This window comes from Platalea leucorodia (genome assembly GCF_965183815.1).
Source record: "Platalea leucorodia genome assembly, chromosome: 9".
NCBI classification, from domain to species: Eukaryota; Metazoa; Chordata; class Aves; order Pelecaniformes; family Threskiornithidae; genus Platalea; species Platalea leucorodia.
Genome location: NC_138831.1, coordinates 49,192,678 through 49,215,716, shown reverse-complemented (window position 1 = coordinate 49,215,716; position 23,039 = coordinate 49,192,678). Strand labels below are relative to the sequence as shown.

The following is a 23,039-nucleotide window of genomic DNA, read 5'->3' as shown; positions in this document are numbered from 1 at the left end:
ATGCAGTGAACCTAGAAAGGAAATGACTAATCTAGAAAGATCTTGCAGTCGTTATACTGAGGCAACATTCTAATCACTGGTCACGTGTGATCTGATGGATAAAGAGCAGGAAGATTTGTCCCATAGGATTATTCAAAGTTCACTTGTGATTTGAAGTTGGATTTAAATATATTGCGAATAGCTTAGTGGGTAATATATTGGGAAGAGCTTAGTGGGTTTGGTCTGCAATGACCCAAACACAGAATAGACAGCAAAATGTTTCCATCGACTTTGATGTCAGCCTGAGTGCAGATTCAAGATGTGATCCAATTTGGTAGTCCAAACAGAATGTCAAATACAGCGGGAATCGTTCAAATGTCCAAGGCGTTGGTGGAAAACGTTTGGCCCATGAGGTACCTGGGAACTGAAAGGGTGTTTCATATGCAGGCCCAGTGCAACTTTAAGAAGGTTCACTGGCTGATTTAAAATGAATTGGGTTTTTCAGCCTGGTTTTCAGTACAGCAACACAAAGCTACTTCCCAAATCAGCTTTGCCGGCCTTGTTTTAGACAGGAATGAATTAATCTTTGTCTTGGAATAAGTCTTTTGTAGTCCACCTTCAGCCAGTTCTTGTTTAAGTAAGCACAATACCCACATTTCCCATCTGATATAAAACCACAGGATATACAAACATAGGTTATATATGATATATATCATATATGTGATATATGTATTTTACATATATGTGTATATATTTTAATATAGTGATCTCATTGCCACTACATCATAGTTGTTAATAACTCGTATATGTTAGTCTCGATGGAAATCATGTGTTCCAACTTAACCATCCAATTTGAATCACTGACACACTGAGGTTTTGGCAATGTCCTAAGTGGTAAAATGGAAATAAGGTGGTAAGCAGTAAAGTTCAGTCTTTAAAGTAGTTATTCAGTATTGTCCAAGTTCTTTTGTGTGTGATGCACATACCAGCATACAGTGGAAAGTAAGTCAGACACCAAGGCAGCACAGGAGAACAGAAGTCTTAAAACCATGAGCTGTTCCTACTCAGGGAGAAGAAAAGGAGATTCTCCCATGTCTCTCTCTCGTCAACTGGCAAGCGAGACAGTAAAACCAACCAGTTTCTCATAGTTTGAACCTTGAGGATGTTGAACTTCCAATAATCCAACAGTGGACAAGTAAGATACAGGACACCATAGTTATGGAGAACTTGATGGCCGTGAAAAGACAAGGCTGCACTTACAGCTACTGCATCATGTAGTAAAATCATTTCTTCTCCTTGAGCTATTTTTTACAAATCTATTTTGGATCTTACTATGCTTTCAAAACTGAGCTCTATTTTATCTTATGAACAGTAACAACTTGAGTGCAATAGAAGAAGGTGGTATTCTGTAATATAATAATAATGTGTCAGTTTGGTAAAAATTTTATTATGAAGCAAAACTGCTAACCAAAGTAATTTCTGGTGTTAGAGTTTTTCATTACAAAGAGCTGAAGTGACAAATGAGTTTATCGCTGTCAAGAGACCTATATTTTATTTTGGTCACTTAGTATTAATTAAATCTTGCAAGTAATTCTTTTTTGTGTGTTTGCTTTGTTTAACATTTTTAAACAAAATATTGCTCTCTAAGGCATAGTTTACTGTATGTTTACCAACCACTAAATATGTTTACAATGCTGTGTATTGTTTCTTCTTAACAGCACTCTGCACAGAGGAGTGTGTGCATGGAAGATGTGTCTCTCCGGACACTTGTCATTGTGAACCAGGATGGGGAGGTACTGATTGCTCTAGTGGTGAGTAAAGATCACAAAAACGCGATAAAGCTATATGCTGCTATTAAAACAAGGCCTGAAACGAAGCAGTGACCTTAGAACTTGGATGCTTTAAGTTAAAAAATGAAGGTTGTCAGTTGGTTATTATTTTGCAACAATTACTATGTGATAATACCCTTGCCTATGATAATGACTTTCACCTTCTTTGCTTTCGGTCCTGTTATTGGGATACCAATATAGATAATATAGCTCTATGATGAAATTTTTCTCTCTGAAATCTTTACTACAACGCATTCTTCATTAAATACTTTGTGGAGCACTTGGAGTACCTTGGAAGGCACGCTCTCTAGACAGAATCCTTGTCCTGTTGAAGCCAGTGGGAGCTCTGCCATTAACTCTTCATGCAGCCCAGGTCCTACCTTCTGACTTGAAATCCACACCCTAAATTATCCGTACTGCAGAAGCTGGGGAAATGGTAGAGGTGGGAGTTCTGCACCTCTTACTAGGAAATTCATTCACACTTGAGGCTTTCAATTCTTTCGGCTGGAGAAGCCGTGTATGTCAAAGTCTCTTAATTGGTAATGATAACTTTAAGTCCATGTGATTAGTTCATGCTGGAATGAAACAGCCAGGGTTCTTTCCAGCACAAACATCAGAGATGTTATGTAACACAGGCCCAATACCTTATTGACCTAACGGAAACGAGCTTGTTAAATGAAGTCTGTTTGTGCGTCAGGCAAGTAAATAAAGCCGCATCCAGAAAGATGCTGTGAGTCATTTACAGAATGAATGTTTTGTTTCGCTTTTACTTCCTCCCTTTCTCCCAAATTGATTGGGATCTTGAAAAAGAGGCATCATTACCAGGCAAAAAGATAACAGAAAAGGGATCTATAAAGGGAGGTGTTAGAAGAGAACAGGAGTTAAATGTGACTGGGGACGAACACCTCCACAGGCTGAAGTCAATGGGGCAGACTCTTCTCTGGACAAGTTACTGGTGTTTTGTCTGCAGCTTTGCTGATGTCTCCTCAGCTACAGCAGAAAAGGCAATAGGGAGAGAGCAGCGAGGAAGGACAGAAAGAAAGGCCACGCTTTGGGCTTTGAATCAACCGTTTGGGATTACCTGACAGGTAGACAAGGGAAAAATTGGGCAGCATAACATAATGAATATCTATCTATGACAATATTTTTAAAAAGAAAAATAGCGCCTTCAATTGTAAAATATTGCCTAGAATCTCAGGAACTAATTTTATCCTTGGGTTATTTTTAGTAGTAGATATGTTTAACCTAACAGCCAGTGAGTATTTATACACTTAGAGAAGTTAAAAAAACGAGAAACAAAAATACTATGATAACATGGACACACAGATATAGTTGTATACACTTATATACATATGCATGCACAGAGTAACAAGCACTCCATTCTTTGTATAATGAAGAGGAAAGGATAAGACGTCAAAGTACAGAATGGTCTCGTGGACTAAAACTACCCAGTGACTCTTATTAAATTGCACTGATCTTGCAAGTGAAGATAAAAAGAAAAAGAAGGTTTTTCCTATATTGAATATTTAGCTTTTTAAAGTAATTAGGAATATTAAAGCACTGACAATGATTGAGATAGAAACATTATTCATAACTTTTATTTCCGCACTGGGCAGCAATCCAGTATATTTCATTTATGAGGTTTCAGCGGTGGAAAGAGAAGCGTTAGCCAATTCCTAAATTAAATATGCCCTGTTAACTTTTATAAATGATAGCCCAGGATTAGCTTCAAAATTTAAGCTTTCATTTTATTAATATAATTAGTGTGTTCGCTGGACTATAGTGCCCATTGTCTCTCATTCCATTTATTATACGCCAGGCAACATGCATTCTTGTCCTAAGGTCTGATCTGAGCAAGCACTGTCCAATGTAACGCCTGTAAGTGCGAACGGCCTCATAGCAGTTAGCTTTCACTGCCGCTGAGAGAGCTGCTCACCTTTATGCTTGACACTAGAAATTTGGATGACTGGCCTCTTTATTGTTAGGAGACTTTGTTTAAATTAAAAGGTATAGAAGGGATATCAGCTGAATACAGTACAATTGTTACTCTGAGTATTTCCAAGAGAGAAGAGAGAAGCTGGGAGCCTTTGCCTATCTGAGGTTAACTGGGTTTTTCAGAGACGTTGATGATCCACATATTGAGTCATGTCTTACTGTTATCCAGTAATAGCGTGGAAAACATTTTTCACTTCTACTGGAATAATGTATTACCTGTGCCTGCTTTCTTCCTATTACTTCATTAATATTGGGTAGCTACTATGAAGGTTACGTGTTTGCAATGACAAATATCATTTGTTGGATGTTTCGAAATGGCTGGCCCTGCAGGGCTGTGCTCTGGGTAAACGGCAGCTGTTGGCTGTATGCGTGCCGCCCCACTCCCCGTGGGGCCATAGAACTTTCCTATACGGTCCTCAGTATCAGTGATTTTATTAAGTCACAGGCATATTGCTTTTAATGTTGGCTGTTTGAAACTACTTTACTGGGAAAGGGATTGCTAGCCAAAACACTGCCTTTAAATTTAGAAAATCTCCCAGGAGCTGTAATTGTTTCCTGAATGATCTCTCCTGAAAACACTGTTGAGAAGTGGAGCCTACCTGACACTGGGGGTTGTCTGTTGTCGTTTACTTGGAAAAGATCTAGGGACACTCGCTGTTTTTGAGATGGTATTTCAACACCCGGCAGCCCAGACCATTATAACTTTGTAAAAGTTATATATAACTTCCGTTTGGTTTGATGGGTGAAATTCAACCATAAGCAGAGCTCCAGCACAAGGTCCAAGTGTCACTTCAAAATCAGAAGTCAGATCCAAATGTTTTTCTTTTTGGATGCGCCGCAAAGACTGCCTATGCCAGGAGAGGGTATGAATTCTGACACTGAGCACGGATTTCCTATGGGGAGGCAAGGTTTTGGTGTTAAATGCAGTTTCCCAGTGTTACCGTTCTCCCTTGGCTAGAATATACGCAGTTAAATGTTTTGAAAAGTTACAGCTACAGCCCATAGTCATCCGAACAATTTAATCATCTTTCTCAGACTTTGTTTCATGCTTTCCTAAAACTGAGCCTGTAAGACAACAATCACAAAACTTGCTATTCGGTGCAGCTTCCCAGTGACTAATCATGGAACGTGTTAGAGTTCATCTGCTGTCAAGGTTAAAATAACTTCAGATGAATTGCTAAACAATTATAAAAAAACCCTGTGCCATATTCAGCTCTGCATGCCTCTATACCTGTGTTTTACTGCATGCTGTTGTACATCTGTCGATGCCCGCAGGCCTAGCCTTGATTTCATGCTATAAAGCTGCAATATATTAAAGCTTGATTACCATAACAATAAAAAGAGAAGTAATGAGGTATTAACTAAAGAAGCTCTTGAATAAAATGTTTTCAAGGTTTTAATGATGCTAAAAATTAAAAGGAAAAGTCTTTACAAAAACCCATACCTTTCCCTTCCCTTTTAACTTGTTTTACTAAAATCATGCCCATTTTGTCTATGCAATCTGCACTGCTGTTTTTTTAAATACAAAGGAAAATTGCAAATGCTCTGTGTGAACCTACCTGCTCACCTGTCCAATTATTTCAAAGCAATTAACTTCAAACAGTATGATATACTGGCTCGAAGTTCTGGTAGGAATATAATTGACTGTTGGTGGTTACCTGGCCTCTTCTGGGTCTTGATAATAGCCATCTGTATTTGCAAGCCATTAGGCCCCAATCCAGCAGAGCTCTTAAGCGTATCCTTAACTTGACACAAGTAGGACTTTTCATCTGCTTTAAGTTAAGCAGGTGTTTAGGGATGTTGCTGAGTCAGTTTTGAAGGAACAGTTAAAAAGACCTTGGTGAAATCTAAAGAAACCTCTCACTGAATTCATCAGGCCTATAAGGAATAAGGTGGTCTGTCTTTCAAAACACTGAAACTCATCAGGCAATATTGTTGAAGACCATTTTTACTCTCATGAGCATTTTTCATTGTGGGGAAGCTGATAGAAATCTTTGTGGTTAGACGGGGATTCACAGAACAGTGGACAACAGGTAGGAAAATGAAAGTTCAGAGCAAGAGCGCTGAATTAGAAGCAAGAACCTTCCAAAATTGTGTGTGCCAGTCTGAGAAATTTCAAAGTAAACAAACACAGAGGTTGTAATGAAAAAATAAAGTGGTTGTGAAAATGTTTGCTTTGCTATTAGTTTCAGGAGAAAATTTAGTACTTGCCCAAAGTGTAATTAAAGAGATGTTGGCATAATAATGCCAAACCATCTTTCTTCATGCTACGTCACCTAGGGGAGAGCGGTTATAATATTGCTGTCTGGCATAGGCTGATCAGTAATGTACACATATGGATAACACAGTTTTCTTTGGAAAGGCTGTTTTGTACAATCTGTCATTAAGAGCAAGAACCTATTTCATCTTTATCTCTTTGTCAAAAATAGCCAAGGTCATAACAACAGGCAAGTATAACATCACAGCGAGATCAGGTTTAAGGGTATAGCCCTAGAGCAGCTGCAGTGCTTCAGTTCTGAGACTTGTGAAGAATGAGAGCTGCAGATACTTTGCTAAATCTGAAGAGGTGTTGCTTGACAAGCTATGGAAAGCAACAGTAGAAATCTCAGGAGAAAAATACTGTATTTTAAAGTGAGTCTGTGGTGGTTTTCAGGCTTGATTTTGGCTTCCATGTTCTCAAAGTGCTTTGAACTATTTCTGAAGAAGAAATAAAGTTCAAAGGAAAGATTCCTGGTTTGTGAATACAGGCTCAACCAAAATTCAGCCTAACATCAGGGACTGATCTGCTGAAATCATTAGTTAATTTTTTATCCTCGGGTTTTTAGGACAGGGTTGACTGGGAAACCACCAAGGTCCACCAGAGAGGTACAAAGGTGCAAGACCTCAGCTGTTCTAAACTGTTAGTGGGCCACTACTTAGACTGAGGGGCTGTCCCTGAAGGACATCCGTCCATGTTTCTGGTATGGGACTTTGTCTATGCCGTGGGTTTGTATCACAGTGACTGTTGTATCTAAGTGCCAAATGAGGTGACGGAACTGGGTACAACGTTCCTGTTTCCGCCAAAGCCCATGTATTTCATTTGTCACTCCAGTTGTTGAGTTTAGATGCAGCTGCTAAAGATCTGTTCAAAGTTGTGAAACTTCAGGTGGGATCCAGGCTTAATTATCGCTTTAGCTGAGACAGAATTTCATACCGCATGTGGACTTCAAAGTTTTAATACACTTTTCATTTAAGCCAAGCTCAAATTGCAACTTAATTTTGATGTGATTTGCAGACTCAGTGACAACTACGTCATGCAGAGAGATGCAAATGTATAAAAACAAGCTCCAATGAGGAGCTCATACAAGGATCTTTCCGTAGCAATTACAGAGTGGAATTGATTTCTGTCTCTTTCAGTTCTCACAATTTGCTCTTCCTTAAACTTAAAAAATATCCAACTCCCTTCAACCACTGCTAAACTGGTGTAATCAGGTAAACAGCTTGTGTTTAATTTTTGCCTCTGCTGGATGTTGGGCCCACGCACTTGGGCTTGCGTACCCAGGTTGCATGTGTTAAGCAGTCTCTGTAGCAGCACATCTCCATGGGCCCAGCCTACGCAGGACAGCCTGTAACCAGGGAATAAAAATGTAAACACAAGCTGCTGTTCAGTGCAGTTAGTAGCACAGCAGCATGTCCTGTATGTATTTTTACACAGATAATTTGGCTGCATTAAACTGGGCTAATCCATCATTTTTCATTCAGTGGGAATATTGTGTCTCTTGCTGAAGCTGCTAATATCTACTCAATTGTTTGTGAGGGTTTCTCCTCACTCTGTTAGAGATATGATAGTATCCTCTAAGCTTCTGTGAGTTAACTGCTTTGGAGGTGCTGCAAGCTTATGGAAAGGTCTGAGAGTCGTTAGCCTTGGCTTTTCCCACAGTAACTGAGCTGAGCAAAGGGAAACAGTTGATTCTGAAAAAGGAAAAGTAGATCCAAGATTTACTTTGGGAAAAAATTGCTTTCTACACTTCTGTGTGATTCATTGATGATGAATAGATCAGCTGCCAGTTGTCCTAAGTCTTGTACTAAAGTGAGTGAAAAATAGAAATTCAGCACCCTGTGTCCTTTTACTTTTCACCTTCATCTTCATCTTCCCTGTCAGAGCGTGGGAAAGGCCTTCCTTCCTTAAATCAGCTGGTCGTGTCTAAAGCCAAGGTAGTGACAGATCAGTTCTCCCCAGCAGTCCCAGCCCTCCTTTGAGACTGCCTCTTTTGAATGATTTTGAAGAGTCAGTTGAGCTGACCTGACTCTCTCTGCTTCAGTCCCTGGAGTTCTGTCTTCCAATCTGCGCCGTTGCTCTTAAGGCTTGATCTAGCAATGTACTTCATGCATATGAATAGTCCTTTTAAGGTCAATAATGAACAACCTATGTTATTTAAGTTGGATAAATGCTTAAGTCATTATCTGAATGGGAACTTAAGAGATGGGGGGGGGAGGGGGGGGGGGATCAGGTTGATGAGGATCTCATTTAGGGACCAAGAGTTATTGAATATCATCCAGGCTGAGCACTGGCAGGTGCTTCTTTCAATGAAATAAAACCACTGTCAGCTTCACCAGTATCAAGAAAGAGAAGCTCAAGCCTAATGCCAGGTCTCCTGCAGAGCAGGGCACGATACACAGGTCAGCGATCCGAACATACTCCTTAGTTCTAGACAGAGATGATGTTTTGACCTACCCCATAGGTGAGTACCAGAGGATAGAGAGGTGTTAAGAAGATAATTTGGATACATAGTGTAACAGGCTTCCAGTTGTCTATTAAAGATTTACAGAAAATGTAAATCATTATCAGAATAAGTCTGCACAATTGTATGTAATTATTACAATATTACCACAATCGTCTGCTCTGTTAAAGCATCCAGTTCTTTCCATCTTTGGCTGCTTTGGTTTAAAAGGTAAGCCCATAATGAGTTACGTGCTAGAGTGAATATTCATACAAAATTCAGATGATCTGTTAAAACCATGCATCCCATTTGTACCCAGAGTAGTAGCTGATGAGGCTGCAGCATGCTAAGAGTTTGTCTCCTAAATTGGCCTGAGGTAGCAACATCATTTTAGAGTCTTTCTCTTGATGTAGTCTTTCTGTGTATTACTGTAAAGAAAGTGACTGTGTGGATCCAGACTGGGGCTGCCGGGATTCATGTGGTCAGCTGCAGTGGTCAACAGACATCAGACGTGCCTGTATTGATCTGGTCCGCAAGCGCTCAGCTGGGAACAGAGGTCATACAGAAAGGGCTCTTTCCTAATCTAGATAAATGATACATTGAAAATTCTATATGTTATATAATTAATAACCAACAATTGTATAATAATAATTTTGGTATATTTATACATATACATTGCTTTAATATAGCTGACAAAGTCACATAGCTGACAAACAAGATGTGAAAGGACAGGTTTAAGACCTAATGGCTATCTGGGCATATCACCTCCCATTTACCCAACCTCCAGCCCCTGGTGAGCTGTATATGAGCAGTATGGAAATTCTGTGTTCCATGTAACCAAATTATCAGGCAATTGTATATGCTGGGTATCTTTGGAAAATCAGGCTACTGGCTCTCAGAATCCGACACCAAATTCATGCTAAAAACCAAAGATGAGGGAGGCTGTGGGCAAACCTTGTTTATGAAACCTTGCTTATTGCCTGTCATTAGTGCGGTGTGTCAGGGGCTGATGCTTCAAAAGGGAGTGTGAAAAGACATTTAGATTTCAGAGAACAGAGATGGGTGTGAGTCTTCGGAAGCGAGCAGGGTGATACATGGAAGTTCTGTACCAAAGCGAGACAATTGTGTTGATGAGGTGCTTGTAACTGAGTACAGAGTAGCCAGCCCCCGCAAAGCAGAGCCCAGCTGAACTTTGAGCGCACCTGCCACATCTGGAAGTGAACTTTATAGTGTAGCTCTTCTCTTTTCTGGGGAATGGCTTGATGGTTGACTAAAACTTTACAGTTTAAGGATAATTTTCAGTAAATGAAACCATGGTTGCTAGTACTGAATGGGCTAAATGCATTCCCCTGCAGGTTTTGTGTGGTTATGCAAGGGGGGATTTGGCCTCCATACATCTTTCCTTGGCTGCTGAACTGGTGAGAGCAGAGGAGACTTCACAGAAAGGCAGCGTATGTGTGACGAGTTGTTAGTTTTATTAATTTGACTGAGGTTTTTCTCACTTTAGGCAGGCTAATAGCTATAAAAGAAAGAACCTACTAAAATATCCTTTTTAATGAACTGAATTGCTAATGTTACATTTCATTGCTGGAGCATCTTACAATAATGTGGCTTTAAATGTGCACTACACAAATGAACAGACTTTAGATCAATTTAAAAGTACCATTGGTATAATTTTATGGCCTGGTCACTTAAGAGCTGTCACTTGAAGAAAAGAGCAGAATTCCCTCTCCCAAAGTGCAGGCAAAAATCTCAGCTGTGGACACCCACTCAAAAGTATTCCAGGGGTTTTTGCTTACTAACAAACAGAAAAAAAGGTATGGTGGTCCTTGGAAAGCTTCTAAACCACTTGTCTCTGGGTTAGGTATGGTGAGGTATTTCAGGGAATGCTTGGAGAGGGCAGTCTGCTCACTGTCCAACACTAAGGTATCGGCAAATCCCCTGGGAGCTAATTCAGGCACCGGAACCTGGAGAAGCCTCAGGCCTGCTCTGACTTTTGCTGGGTTACGAGTAACTGTCTCCGAAGATGTGTGCTATGACGGGGAAAGGCCCTACTGCCCCATTCAGTGCTCTCAGGATTTCTCAAAAGGCGCCTTTCTTCCTAGCTACAACACTATTTTATGGGCATTGATTAAAGGCTGAAGTCAAAAAGGGAAACAAAAGATTTCATTCAGAAATAAGACTTGAAATTTACCTCAGGCCCCCAGCAAGTAAAATTTGCTAGAAAATAGCAGTCATTCATCACCTAGCGTTAGATAGAAGGCTTCTTGTGTGCTGATACCCGAGAGCTGAGGCAGAGTCAGTAAATTCATTTGAACAGCATCAGTGAGTGTGCCCTAGACATGGGAGGAAAGGTTGTAGGGAGAAAGCATGTAGATAGGCAGCTTTCTCTGTTAGGGATTATTTCTTTGTTTAGCTGTAAATTCCAGCATTTACATACAAAGATACTAAAATACTTTACTTCAAAAAATAGCAGCCGGGTGTATTTTAGCTATACTTTGGCTGCTGTACTGAACAGCTTTCTGCAAATGAAGTCCATATCGTTCATGTCCCCTCCCTTCCTACGCCTGCTCACTGACCCCGTGTTTAACGTAGGCAGTGTCTTTGCTGAAGGAAAGTGTTACATGCTAAAATTTTTCCTCAGACTTCACCCTGATTTTGTGTGATCTTAGATCAGCTGCCACAAGGTGGGGAGTCCTTATTTCTTTTTTGATTTCTGTGGGAGTTGAGTATATTCATCATGTGGATTAACTGGGGCTGTATCACAACTGAAAAAGGACGGCAGACTGCATTGGCGTTGGTGAGAGCTCAGCCATCAATTAATATCTTTGCTAAAGCTGAGCGAGGCTATAATGTGCAGCTGGCCTTGGTGTCTTGGGTGGGTTGCATTTAAAATATAGCCTGGGGGCAGCTTTACTAACTTTAGAGATGTGATGATCAGATCTGCAGAAGCGTATGCAGAAGTGATGCAACATGACAGTTTAAAATGAGAGAATGATAATGCCGATTTACTCCATTGCCTAATGGATATATGACAGTATATTGAATCATTCTGTTATTTATTGTTTTAAAAGTTATTTCCATGTCAATAAAATGCTTGTGTATGAAAAAGAGACCTCTTTTAGAGCGAAATCTGGAGATAAATGTGCCGTTGTACAGGTAAAACTCAGTTAAAAATTTCCTTTGGAGTTTCTTTTTACCATAGCCTTACAATCACTTGCATTTCTAGTAGCTTCTCAGGGCCAAGAGTAGGCCATGAAGACCTTAAATCACTATGTAAAATGAGAAAGTTTCAGGGAGTTTTCTTCTTTGTTTTGCCCAGTGTTTGTGCTATTATAAGTATTATAGCATACTTTTGAAGTGAAATATTTTCCGAAATTTCTCTGAGAAATCCTATTCGGCTAAATTACGCTCATGAAATTCCCTCCGAGACTCCCCAAATGATACCCTGATACTTATTTGTAGTCCTTATAAAACACCGAAAGAGTTTGCCACAGGAGCAGGTATCTTGTGTCCCCAATAAGATGAATGTTTGTTGAAACAGCTTCTCTGCCTCAGTGATGTGGAGAGAAATAATGAAATAGCAGAGTACTTAACAAGTGCATACCTGACTGTAAATCCAGGCTTTGGCAGAACGGAGCCTTCACACCACTGCTCGCAGGTGAGCGTTTTGCTCTCACTGCTAATCTAGCTTTGGCAGGGAATGTAGAGGGCCCATGGTTATCTGTAAGGAAAAGCATACAAAATGAGGAAATGTGTTGTGACCAAAGGAAATAAATGAGCAGATGGCGTGCTAGCATCATACCTGACACTCCAGAGGAGATTGTTGTAGCATAACCACCGATTACAAACCTATAGTTATGAGCAGAGGCCAAATCCAAGAAGAGCAGGGGGAAGGTGATATGCATGGAAGCATGGAATAAAAAGCAGTGCAAAATAAAGGTTGAGACATGACAGAGAAGGGGGGAAGGGGGATGGAAAAACAAGCAAGGTGAGACGGCAGACAGAAGCAGATAGGAAGGGAGCTCAATGAGCAGATAACTGGACTTGAGACAACACATAGCTGAATTCAGACGTTCGCAAAATGAACTCTGTGCTGCATGTGAGGCACCAAGAATTTCAGACTTGTGAGCAGGCAGTTACTGGCTGATTCTACCAAGTAGAAATTACAGATTTTGTCAAAATAAGAAAGTAAAGTGGAAGGAGGAGGGATGGAATGGTGGTGGGAGATGCCACAGCCAGGGCAATGAGGGTGAAAATGACGGTGAATTTTAGAGAACAAAAGGAACAGCAATGATAAAGGGAAAGGAAACTTCACACTTCACCATCCCAGGAATTGCCTCAAATGGGAAAAGCCAAGATGTTGAAAGAATGTCTTTTCGTCACACAAACAATTTAGTAAAGTGAGGAAGAATCTAGTGCTTACAAACGAGTGGTGATAACCTGACAGAAGAAGGATTTAGAAGTGAAGCGCTCTGGTTAAAATGGCATTTGTCGTTTTTTGGTGCCGGCAAAGAAACCTATCTAAGTGTTTATGAAGGGATGTATACATCTATTCTATAGTAGTCATCTGCACTATAGCTTCAATAAACACTGTTTAATGTTTAAGCACGATGTATTGAAGGGGGATGCTGGAAGTTATAGTGCATTCAACTGCCAAAACTGCCTTTTCTTGGCCTGGAAGGGTAGAGCAAGCAAAGAGAGTGCAGTTTTCAATAGTCAGTTGTGGTTTGTTACTGGCAAAAATGTTAGGTGAAATACCAGAAATTTTGCACAGTAATGGATATTTCTGCAGTCAGAAGTTCACTTGTATTGCTGTACTCATGAAAATATTTTACACCTTCAGTCTTAACCCTTCCTTATACCATTTGATTGTCTTGAATGTGTGGTCTATAACAAGCACATCCTCCAGTCATTTCTTTACAGTGCAAAAAGACTTGATTCATTCCAGAGAAACTGCAGGATTTTATCTATTAAACATACTTGTGTTAGCCTAGTAGAATATCTGAAAGTTTGGGAGTGAACATGAGAGTTCAAAAGACCTGAATCTTGTTCAAGAAAGCGTGGTGAAGGCCATTTGTCAGGGAAGCTGGGAAAAGACCCAAGTGTCACAGATATGGGTGTCATTCTCTTTGCAATTGCAAGAACTCATGAAATATGATCAGTGACCTAAAAGATGAGTAGAATCAGGTAATAACAACGCATGTTGAGTTTCTGGGTTGTGGAGTTAAATAAAAAGAGACCTACTGCTACACAGAGACTTATGCTTAAAGCATGTCTTGGTTTTGGCTGGGACAGAGTTAATGTTCTTCCTGGTAGCTGGTATAGCGCTGTGATCTGGATTTAGCGTGAGAATAATGTGATAACGCACTGAGGTTTTAGTCGTCGCTAAGCAGTGTTTATCCTGAGTCAAGGACTTTTCAGCTTCCCATGCTCTGCCAGCAAGGAGGCGCACAAGGAGCTGGGAGGGGGCACAGCCAGGACAGCCGCCCCAGACTGGCCCAAGGGCTGTTCCATACCGTAGGGTGTCATGCCCAGTATGGAAACTGGGGGGCAGGGGTCGCTGCTCGGGGACTGGCTGGGCATCAGTTAGCGGGTGGTGAGCAGTTGCATCACTTGTTTTTCCTGAGTTTTATTTCTCTCTCTTTTTGTTATTTTCTTTTCATTACAATATTATTATTATTATTATTATTATTATTATTATTATTATTATTATTATTATTATTATTTTATTTATTTATTTCAATTATTAAACTATTCTTATCTCAACCCCTAAGTGTTCTGACTTTTACTCTCCCAATTCTCTCCCCCATCCCTCTGGGGGGTGGAGTGAGCGAGCAGCTGTGTGGGGCTTAGTTGCTGGCTGGGGTTAAACCACAACAAAGAACTATAGGGACTTCACTGAAGAAAGGCGAAAAAGGGAAAGCGTGTGAGAAAGGTTCCCATCCACAACTGCTTTGTAATAGTAAGTTTCAACCACTTTCATAGCTTTGGTGTGTGTTGTGCAAGCAGGATTGAGGCCCCATTAGAAACAACAGTAAATGCCAGATAGAAATGATGTGTGTATTATTACTGAGAGTATTTTATATCAGGAACATCTTTGTGGGCATCAACCAGAAAGAAGAGAGATAAAAGACTCATTCTTTGATCTTGGAGGGTGGTCATTCAACAAAAAAGTCTCTGCAGTTCATAATTTTCAATAGCTTTTCTGCCTATCATACAGTGCCTATTCATGCAAAGGCCAGAGACTGCTAGGCTATATAAGCCCTGTCCAGAATGCTTAAAAATATGTGTGTCAAATAGAGGGCAGATTGGGTGAAATTAGCCTGCAAAATTCAAATTTTAACAGAAACAGCTAAAACATGAAACAACGGATATTTGTGGTAGTAACAGAGGTAAGGGTTTCTTACCCTTCCTACTGTCTGCTTAAATCTCACCTTTATGAACGCTTTGTACAGAGTTGCAGTGTTCTAATTATGTAGCACTATTAGTAAATCATGAAAATTGATTGCAGGAGAGTTTTTAGCCAAGGACCACAGTCTGATACCCTGTCTCACTTAGTTTGCAGTGATTGACAGTACCCTAAATAAATATCAAAGCCTAGAAACACAAACTGCAGAAGGAGGCAGGTTTGCAGAAAGGTATGAGCATTCTTATGGAAGGTCCAATTTTCATAGGGATTGCAAAGTTTGTTTTCAACCTCAGGTGAGGAATTGCCTTTGTCAGAGCTTATTGTATTGCGTGTATTGGGAAGAGGGTCTTGTTGTTTAGGCTGTTCATAGTATCTGATGGTGGCAGCCCAGTTCTGGGTTTCTTAGGGACCACCACGCTGTGAGAACTGTAAGACAGTCTTACCAACTTTCATCCTCAGTGCTGGGTTCCAGGCCTCTTCAGAGTGCTTAGATTCACAGCTTACTGAGATCACCAAAATACAAGAAGTTCCATTTAAACATTAAAAAACTCTCTTTTACTGTAAGGGTGATTAAATATTGGAATAGGTTGCTCAAAGAGACTGTGGAGTCTGTCCTTGGAGATATTCAAAATTCAACTGGACACAGTCTTTGGCAACCTGTTCCAGCTTACCCTGCTTTGAGGAGGGGGTTTGGACTAGATGATCTCCAGGGGCCCTTTCCGCCTCAACTATTCTACAATTCCATGATTTTATGAATTATTTTGTTCCTGTAACTTTAGTGATCGCTGAATCAGAGCAAAGGGCTTACTGAATTGCTAGATATGATGGAAAACATAGAATATATAAGCAGCAGGTCAGAGTATTCTGAAAGCCCATGGGAATCTTCTGCATATGAGAGTAGAACTTTATTATGACGAGCCTATCCAAAGAATTATGTGGTTATTCTCATTCTGAAACACCACGGACATTCTCTTGACAGGATGGATTTTGGGTACCAGTAAATTCAACAATACTAGAATTCTTTACTTATATTCAAGAATTTAGGCTCTGTTCCCAACTCTGTTTCTGGACTGCTGCGTCATTCCGGACATATCCCTTTCCTTCTTTGTGTTTCCTTTACTGTTTTATAAAATGGTGAGCCTAACCTCCTTTGTGTTGGATACTGGAGTTTCTAGATGAAAACTGCTACAGAAAAAATAGGTGTTCTCATTAAATTAGTAAGATCAAATGTTGTGTGTTCTGTAGTGAATGTATGTGTTCTATCTGGCAGAAAGAAATGATGTTAATTAATTACTTTGACATGCAGTCATGATGTTGCCGTCTGTATTATAGATGTCCAGATGTTGGGTTGTTCTTCCAGGATGCAACATATTTGAATGTATTAGGAGGTGCGTTTTTTTCTTTGTGTATGACTATGACAAATTGAGGCACAGCCAAGCTGCTAACTTGCTTGAAGGCATCTTTCATGCTTCATCCATTAAATGAGTGATAGATGGTATTAAACCACTTCTTTGTGAGGAAAAACACATTGTGGATAATGGAAAGGAAATCATCAGCGCTAATATTTATCCCAACTTTGGGTTGTATCTGCAAGATCAATGTTTTTTTAATTCACTTTTCATTCTCTTTTGCTTCATTTGCTTTGTTGTTGTAAAGAACATGTTGTAACTTGGGAGGAGAGCATTGGATCACATTTTGATCACACTTTTATTAATACAGATCTACACAAGTGGAATTATTCTGGATTCATATAAATAACAACAGAAACTCAGCCATTGTCAGATGTTTAAACTCAATATTTAACATTTCTGAGTTGTTTCTTTATAGTAGGTACAACTATTCTCATCAGAAATTTCTTCGAGTCTGATTACAGAAGGAGACTTAGGTAATCTTTATGTATGCCTATCGTGTCTCCTGCGCCGACCAATTATTCTGACAGGTTGGTAGAGAGTTCAAAGTTATCAGCTCCCTGCAAGTTTTGTGAAAAGCGTTGTCTGGATAGAGCAGGGAGACACAAATTTGTTCTACAGTGAAGAAAAGTTTATAGATTAAACTGAAAATGATTTCTTCTGTTTGATTTGTCAGACGACCATTCAGCCTGCACATCCAGGCCAGCCGAGCAGCACAGAGGGTACTCAGAAACAGGAACAGGTTTTTTGTTGTCTTTTGCCTCTTGGGGGTTAGATGGCATAGGAAGGGTCTGCTAATACTGAGCGGGTGTGGCAGGGGAGAGACATGGAGAGGAGGAACTACAGATATTGCAAAGATGTATGAAATGATAGGGAATTCTATGGATTGGGCTGGTATTGCGATACTGGGAGAGCAGGGAAACAGAACACAGACAGAACAGGCTTTGTTATTTAAACTAAAATTTAAATCTCAATTCTGATTCTCAGGATCTTCCATGCTTAGCTTTGAATTGGTTCTGGAAGTCTTTTGGGCTTTAAAATACCATCTTAAACTGAAATTATTTTAAGTACTTTGAAAACAAAATGTCCAGTAAAGAAAATATTGTCTTCTCTTGGTATCAGTTTATGGAACAGTTCTTCCTCCCTTTTCAATTTTTCAGGAGAAAACTCCTTAATTGTTTTATTACATTACTTGCCAGTGATACCAAGATCATTGATTCTCCCTTGGTACACAAGCCAGCCTATTCAGATTGTACTATCAGAAATTTGTTACACTGGATGACTATATTTTTATTAAACGTATGCCATCTGAACTCAGGAGTAAACAGGGCTCTGAGTGGAAACAGGAATTTTGAACTAACCAAACCGTTTCTCAAATTGAAATGTTTTTCTCAAGTTGAAGAGGGAAAAATTTTCTGATTTTTAATATTCATTACTTTTTCTGTGAAAAGTCATAAAAATTAATTGTTTCTAATCCAATAACAAGGCTGCCTTTTAAGGAGACACTCCTTCCAGTTGTCTTTTAACCAGACAGATCCTGAAATTAAGATACAGGATGGCTTCACTCCTAGCTTGCAATTAAAGGCTGCCACACAGTGCTCTGCTCCAGATAAAAGTCCAAATTCTGCCTTTTCTGTAAGTCTTTCACACATTAAAATATGGGAGTAGCAGTATAGCATGTTAAAGTAAAACAGAAATTATAACGCTCTCTGTCAGAGCTGAATACTACTCTTGATCAAGAGACGTTCTGACTCCGTCAGTATCATTTTCCATGATGCTTCCTCTGCTTGTTGCACAACACAGAATTTCCACATTTCTTTACTGAAATTGAATACTTTCTTTAATAACATAGGCAATGATCAGCACAGGTACATGAGTCATGCTTCTTCTACATGAAATTCAGAGTTTCAAAACACTCAAGAAAGGCAAGTTAGAATTATAGTAAATTAGGTTAAAAATCCAATTTTTCTCATCATTGAGAATTTCTTCTTATACTTCCATTAAAATAGGATTCAGGAGGGACACGTTTTGAAGTATTTGGGAGACGGCACCTTTGTGAAAAAATTACTTTGTCAATGGAAGTCTGTACACTGAACATTTACAGTGATGCCGAGTCCTTTGTGAGAAGAATTATGAGGTTCCTCTACCACTTACATTTCATTGAAGATCTCAAAATGGGACTCAGCTCCAGCTCCTAAATGAGATTTCAGTAGTTAATTGATCTGGTGTAAGCTCTCTGCACAGAAACTGAACTTTACTTTCCCTGTACACTCCGCACAGGAAACATGTTCATTATCATCCAGGAACTCCATGACTGATTAGCTTATATTTACTTCTCGCTCAGTGTCTTCCTCTAGAGCCACGTATTTTCCTAGTTTCAATATGGAAATGGAAATTAAATGTCAAACTAGTCTCTGATATTTCAGAAGAGACAGACTTGAAAAACAGAAACATGACCAGAAGAAATGTTTAAAATTTTATTGTGGCCCAGTCCTCAGATATCCAACATCTGATTCTATCTGTGCAGTGGCTGTGTGTAATTGCATTTTAAGTAAGTGAACAGACCGGCCTCAGTTGCAGGATTGTTTGTTTTACTGTAATTAGGTAAATTAATCAGTACATTAACTTCCTAATGCAGAGCACAGTTCTGAAATGAATTGCAGATATTCGCTATTTTGATAAGATTTAAAGAACAAAAACCTCCACAGCAGGTCAGCGTTGCAAGGCTACTAGAGCTCTGTAAATGTGTAAAAGCTTTTAAACTCCAGAAAAAAATGTATAGTACAGAGGAAGTTACCTTTGTGTTACTTTTTGGTTTTTTAGAGAAAGAAACAGGTTTGTTTGAGTTAGTTATTCCATTTTCATCTAAATATGTAAACATCAATGCACAACTGGCCTTGGTCTAACCTATAGTTAATGAAACTATATTTCAAAACCGTGAAGGAAAGGGCTTCCTCCCTGTCCTTCTCTGCTTGCAGTGTTCCCGCTGACATCACCCATATGATCCCAGAAATTAATCTTCCATGTAGTTGGGATTGTTTCATGTTCTGCATAAGGGACAACTTGTGTAGCACCTGGGTGATGCTGCTGCCAGACTTTTCAAGGTCCAAAGTCTCTCTTACCAGAATACTTTACATGCAGCCCCCTGTTGTTAACAAAGGGACATCTGACAGTTAATGGTAAATATAGAATAGCATGTTAAATGAGGCTTTCTGGTTTCTCCTGACTCATCCACCCTTTTATGTCAGGCTTTCAACACAGTGATTCTCTGGACACATTAAACATGAATCAGTTCCTTTGTTTTAGCAGTTGAGCGCCGTTCTGTATCTCATTAAAGAAACTAACTCACAGTGAACAATGTCACATCACATTACTAAAACTTTTTTGTCTCTCAAATAAATACAGGCCAGAAAGCAGGCTAAGTTTTTTCCTGGGTAACTTATTGGGAAGGGAACTAGGATTTATATTGAGGCATGGTTGGCATCACCAGTTCCTAAAATACCAGCAGGCTGAAGTTAAGAGATGATCCTTTGTGCTGGACCCAGGCTCTGACTGCCTTTTGTCCCCATGGTTCTTTCTTTCTGGTTTTTATCACCTCCCTTCCATCTCATTTTTCTCTTGCTTTCTGCTTTTATCCATTCTTTTTCTTTACTTCCCTCCCTTATTGCCCTTAATACCACCTAACTCCTGGGTGGGGAGAGAGTCAGATACCCCTGCTCCCACCGCCAGCCTGCCTGACAGGCAGTCAGAGGCCACAGGCTTGTTTGCGTAGAGGCCTCCTGAGCTCGCAGCTCCGCATGGTGAGCTGCCTTCCTGATTACGTTATCCACCGGGCAGGGAGTAAAGTGGGTTTCAAGGAGCTGCCTACTGTTTTACCCACAGTAAGATGTTGCAACAGAGCAACAAAATGGCTCTCAAGCAGAGCAGTGGCAGGATTTTAGTACCTCAAGTTCTCTGTTATTCCCTGGCTTCCCTAGATTGCTCTGGTGCTGCTTAGGTAGCCTGGCCAAGAGTCTACAACACCATTTTATATCACAGAAAGATTCCTTTAATGCATTTCAAAATGACAGTCTGCCTTTTCAGGCTATGCATTGTGGTGCGTTGACCCTGGCTGGACACCAGGTGCCCACCAAAGCCGCTCTGTCACTCCCCCTCCTCAACTAGACAGGGGAGAGAAAATAGAACTAAAGGCTCACGGGTGGAGATGAGGGCAGGGAGAGATCACTCACCAATTACTGTCACGGGCAAAACAGACTCGACTTGGGGAAATTAGTTCAATTTATTGCCAATCAAATCAGAGTAGGGTAATGAGAAATAAAACCTAAATCTTAAAACACCTTCCCCCCACCCCTCCCTTCTTCCCAGGCTTAACTTCACTCCTGAATTCTCTACCTCCTCCTCCTTCAGCAGCACAGGGCGATGGGGAATGGGGGTTGAAGTCAGTTCATCTCATGTTATTTCTGCCACTCCTTCCTTCTTAGGGGGAGGACTCCTCACACTCTTCCCCTGCTCCAGCGTGGGGTCCCTCCCACGCAGACAGTCCTTCACCAACTGCTCCATCGTGAGTCCTTCCCCCGGGCCGCAGTTCTTCACGGACTGCTCCAGCGTGGGTCCCTCCCAAGGGGTGCAATCCCTCAGGAACAGACTGCTCCAGCGTGGGTCCCCCGCGGGGTCACAAGCCCTGCCAGCAAACCTGCTCCAGCGCAAGCTTCCCATGGGGTCACCGCCTCCTTCGGGCGTCCCCCTGCTCCGGCGTGGGGTCCTCCATGGGCTGCAGTGGATCTCTGCTCCACCGTGGACCTCCATGGGCTGCAGGGGCACAGCCTGCCTCACCGTGGTCTTCCCCACGGGCTGCAGGGGAGTCTCTGCTCCAGCGCCTGGAGCACCTCCTCCCCCTCCTTCTTCCCTTGCCTTGGTGTCTGCAGAGTTGCTCCTCTCACACATTCTCTCACTCCTCTCTCCAGCTGCAGTTGCACAGGCTTTTTTTTTTTCCTTCTTAACTATGTTATCCCAGAGGCACTACCACCGTCGCTGATGGGCTCAGCCTTGGCCAGCGGCAGGTCCGTCTTGGAGCCGGATGGTGTTGGCTCTATCGGATGTAGGGGAAGCTTCTGGCAGCTTCTCACAGAACCCACCCCTGGAGCCCCCCGCTACCAAAACCTTGCCACGCAAACCCAATATATGCATCCAAATAACAACTATTCAGTGTGGTTACTCTCTTAGCTGAGTCACTATTTAAGTGGAAGCTGCCAAGTGTGCCGCCGGTGCCACATTGCAGTTTCCCTCTCGCATAATGGTGGAAAACAGAGACAGGCAATCAGAAGCATGCACTTAATGTAATCTGCGTTATGTGAATTCAACGCTTGCAAAGGATGCCAGGCTGACACCCCAGGGGACTTGAGCAATGTATTTCTGTATTTGAACTTGAAGTGGGGGGGAGGAGAAGAGGGGAACAAAAAAGAAACATATATAAAGGTTTATGGGGCATTTTCTAAAATTTAGGAAATCAGAGTCTATAAAACACAAGAGGATTTGTATTCACTTCAGTTCTAGTAATGGGCAGAGGACTGTTTCTGTAGAATCAGTGATTGTTGCTGAAAGGCATCATAGTCACCATCTGAGCCTACTTCCAGATGACTTTTCTGTACAGGTGTCCCAGCTCCAAAAGCCTAATTAGAATGACCAGAGTCTCCATTTCTTTAGAAATTGAACCCAAACCAATCTCAGATGCTGGCAGGTTTTGAGAACAGGTGGGGATGATTAGTTTTCTGACTCTGACCATATACTGCGCTGAGTCTCCTGGCACATGGCACCTACCTAGTGTCTTTTGTTTGCTTATGATCATTAAAAAGTAATTAGTGAAATTAAGGAGTTCTTCTGACTGTAATGCACTGCCTAATTTGAAAACAAGATGGATTTCGGTGGAGAGTCTCAATTCAGTTCCTGGAGAAGCAGTTTACATTGCATGTCAGAGATCAAAATAGGCATGGACAGGTCTTTTTGTTTGCTCTGTGTAGAGTGAGTGCATGCCTCAGGGAAGAAGAGCCTGTAGCTTCTGCAACCTACTTTGTATAGTGCTGAAGGGCCTGCTCCCTGCTGCCGTTTCAGGACACAAATACTTCATAAATCACAATAGCTCTCAAGCAGCTCTGGCTTCAGCTGAGTGAGGGGTTGCATCACTCCAAGACAGAGAGCAACCAGCACTTTATGGAAGTGGGGAGTCCCAGGAAGCAGCCTGTATAATAGCAGCAGCGTCTGTTGATATAATACCTTTCCTACCAGCCCAAAAGATCCTAAACAGACAGTGGTCTCAGGCTGAAATGTCTGGAATTGTTGAGGGCCACTACTTACATTGCTGTTACAAAGCTGTCTATGCCAGTACAACGTAGTCTGCCCGCTACCCTCGCTTCAATATGTAAGTAACTCAAATGCAAACTGCAGTTGTGCGTTCAGTCTGGTAGAAATGGCTATCAAGACCCCCAAAGCCTAGCCAAAGTGAGACCATTAGCCGTGGCTTGAGAGAAGGTGAATATGCAAATATTCTTTCTAGTTGCAGGGAGCTGAATTATTTGTATCCAACATAATTTTTTAATGCACTCTTTTGTTCAGCAATTAATATTTAACAGTCTCAAATAAAACTGTCAAACAATATGGTCTTTGCGATACAGTTTTAAAATATCTACCAATCCTTCATACTCTATTAAAATAAAACATT

General features: G+C 40.9%; 1 protein-coding gene across 2 annotated transcripts in view; it reads left to right on the top strand.

The window, feature by feature from the left end:
* MEGF11 (multiple EGF like domains 11) overlaps window positions 1–23,039 on the top strand; it is a 212,833-nt gene that overhangs the window by 19,110 nt on the left and 170,684 nt on the right. For both annotated transcript variants that reach the window (XM_082322222.1, XM_082322223.1), the window contains exon 2: window positions 1,698–1,790. In XM_082322222.1, the coding sequence (XP_082178348.1) occupies window positions 1,698–1,790 (93 nt within the window). The remainder of the gene's footprint in view (window positions 1–1,697; window positions 1,791–23,039) is intronic.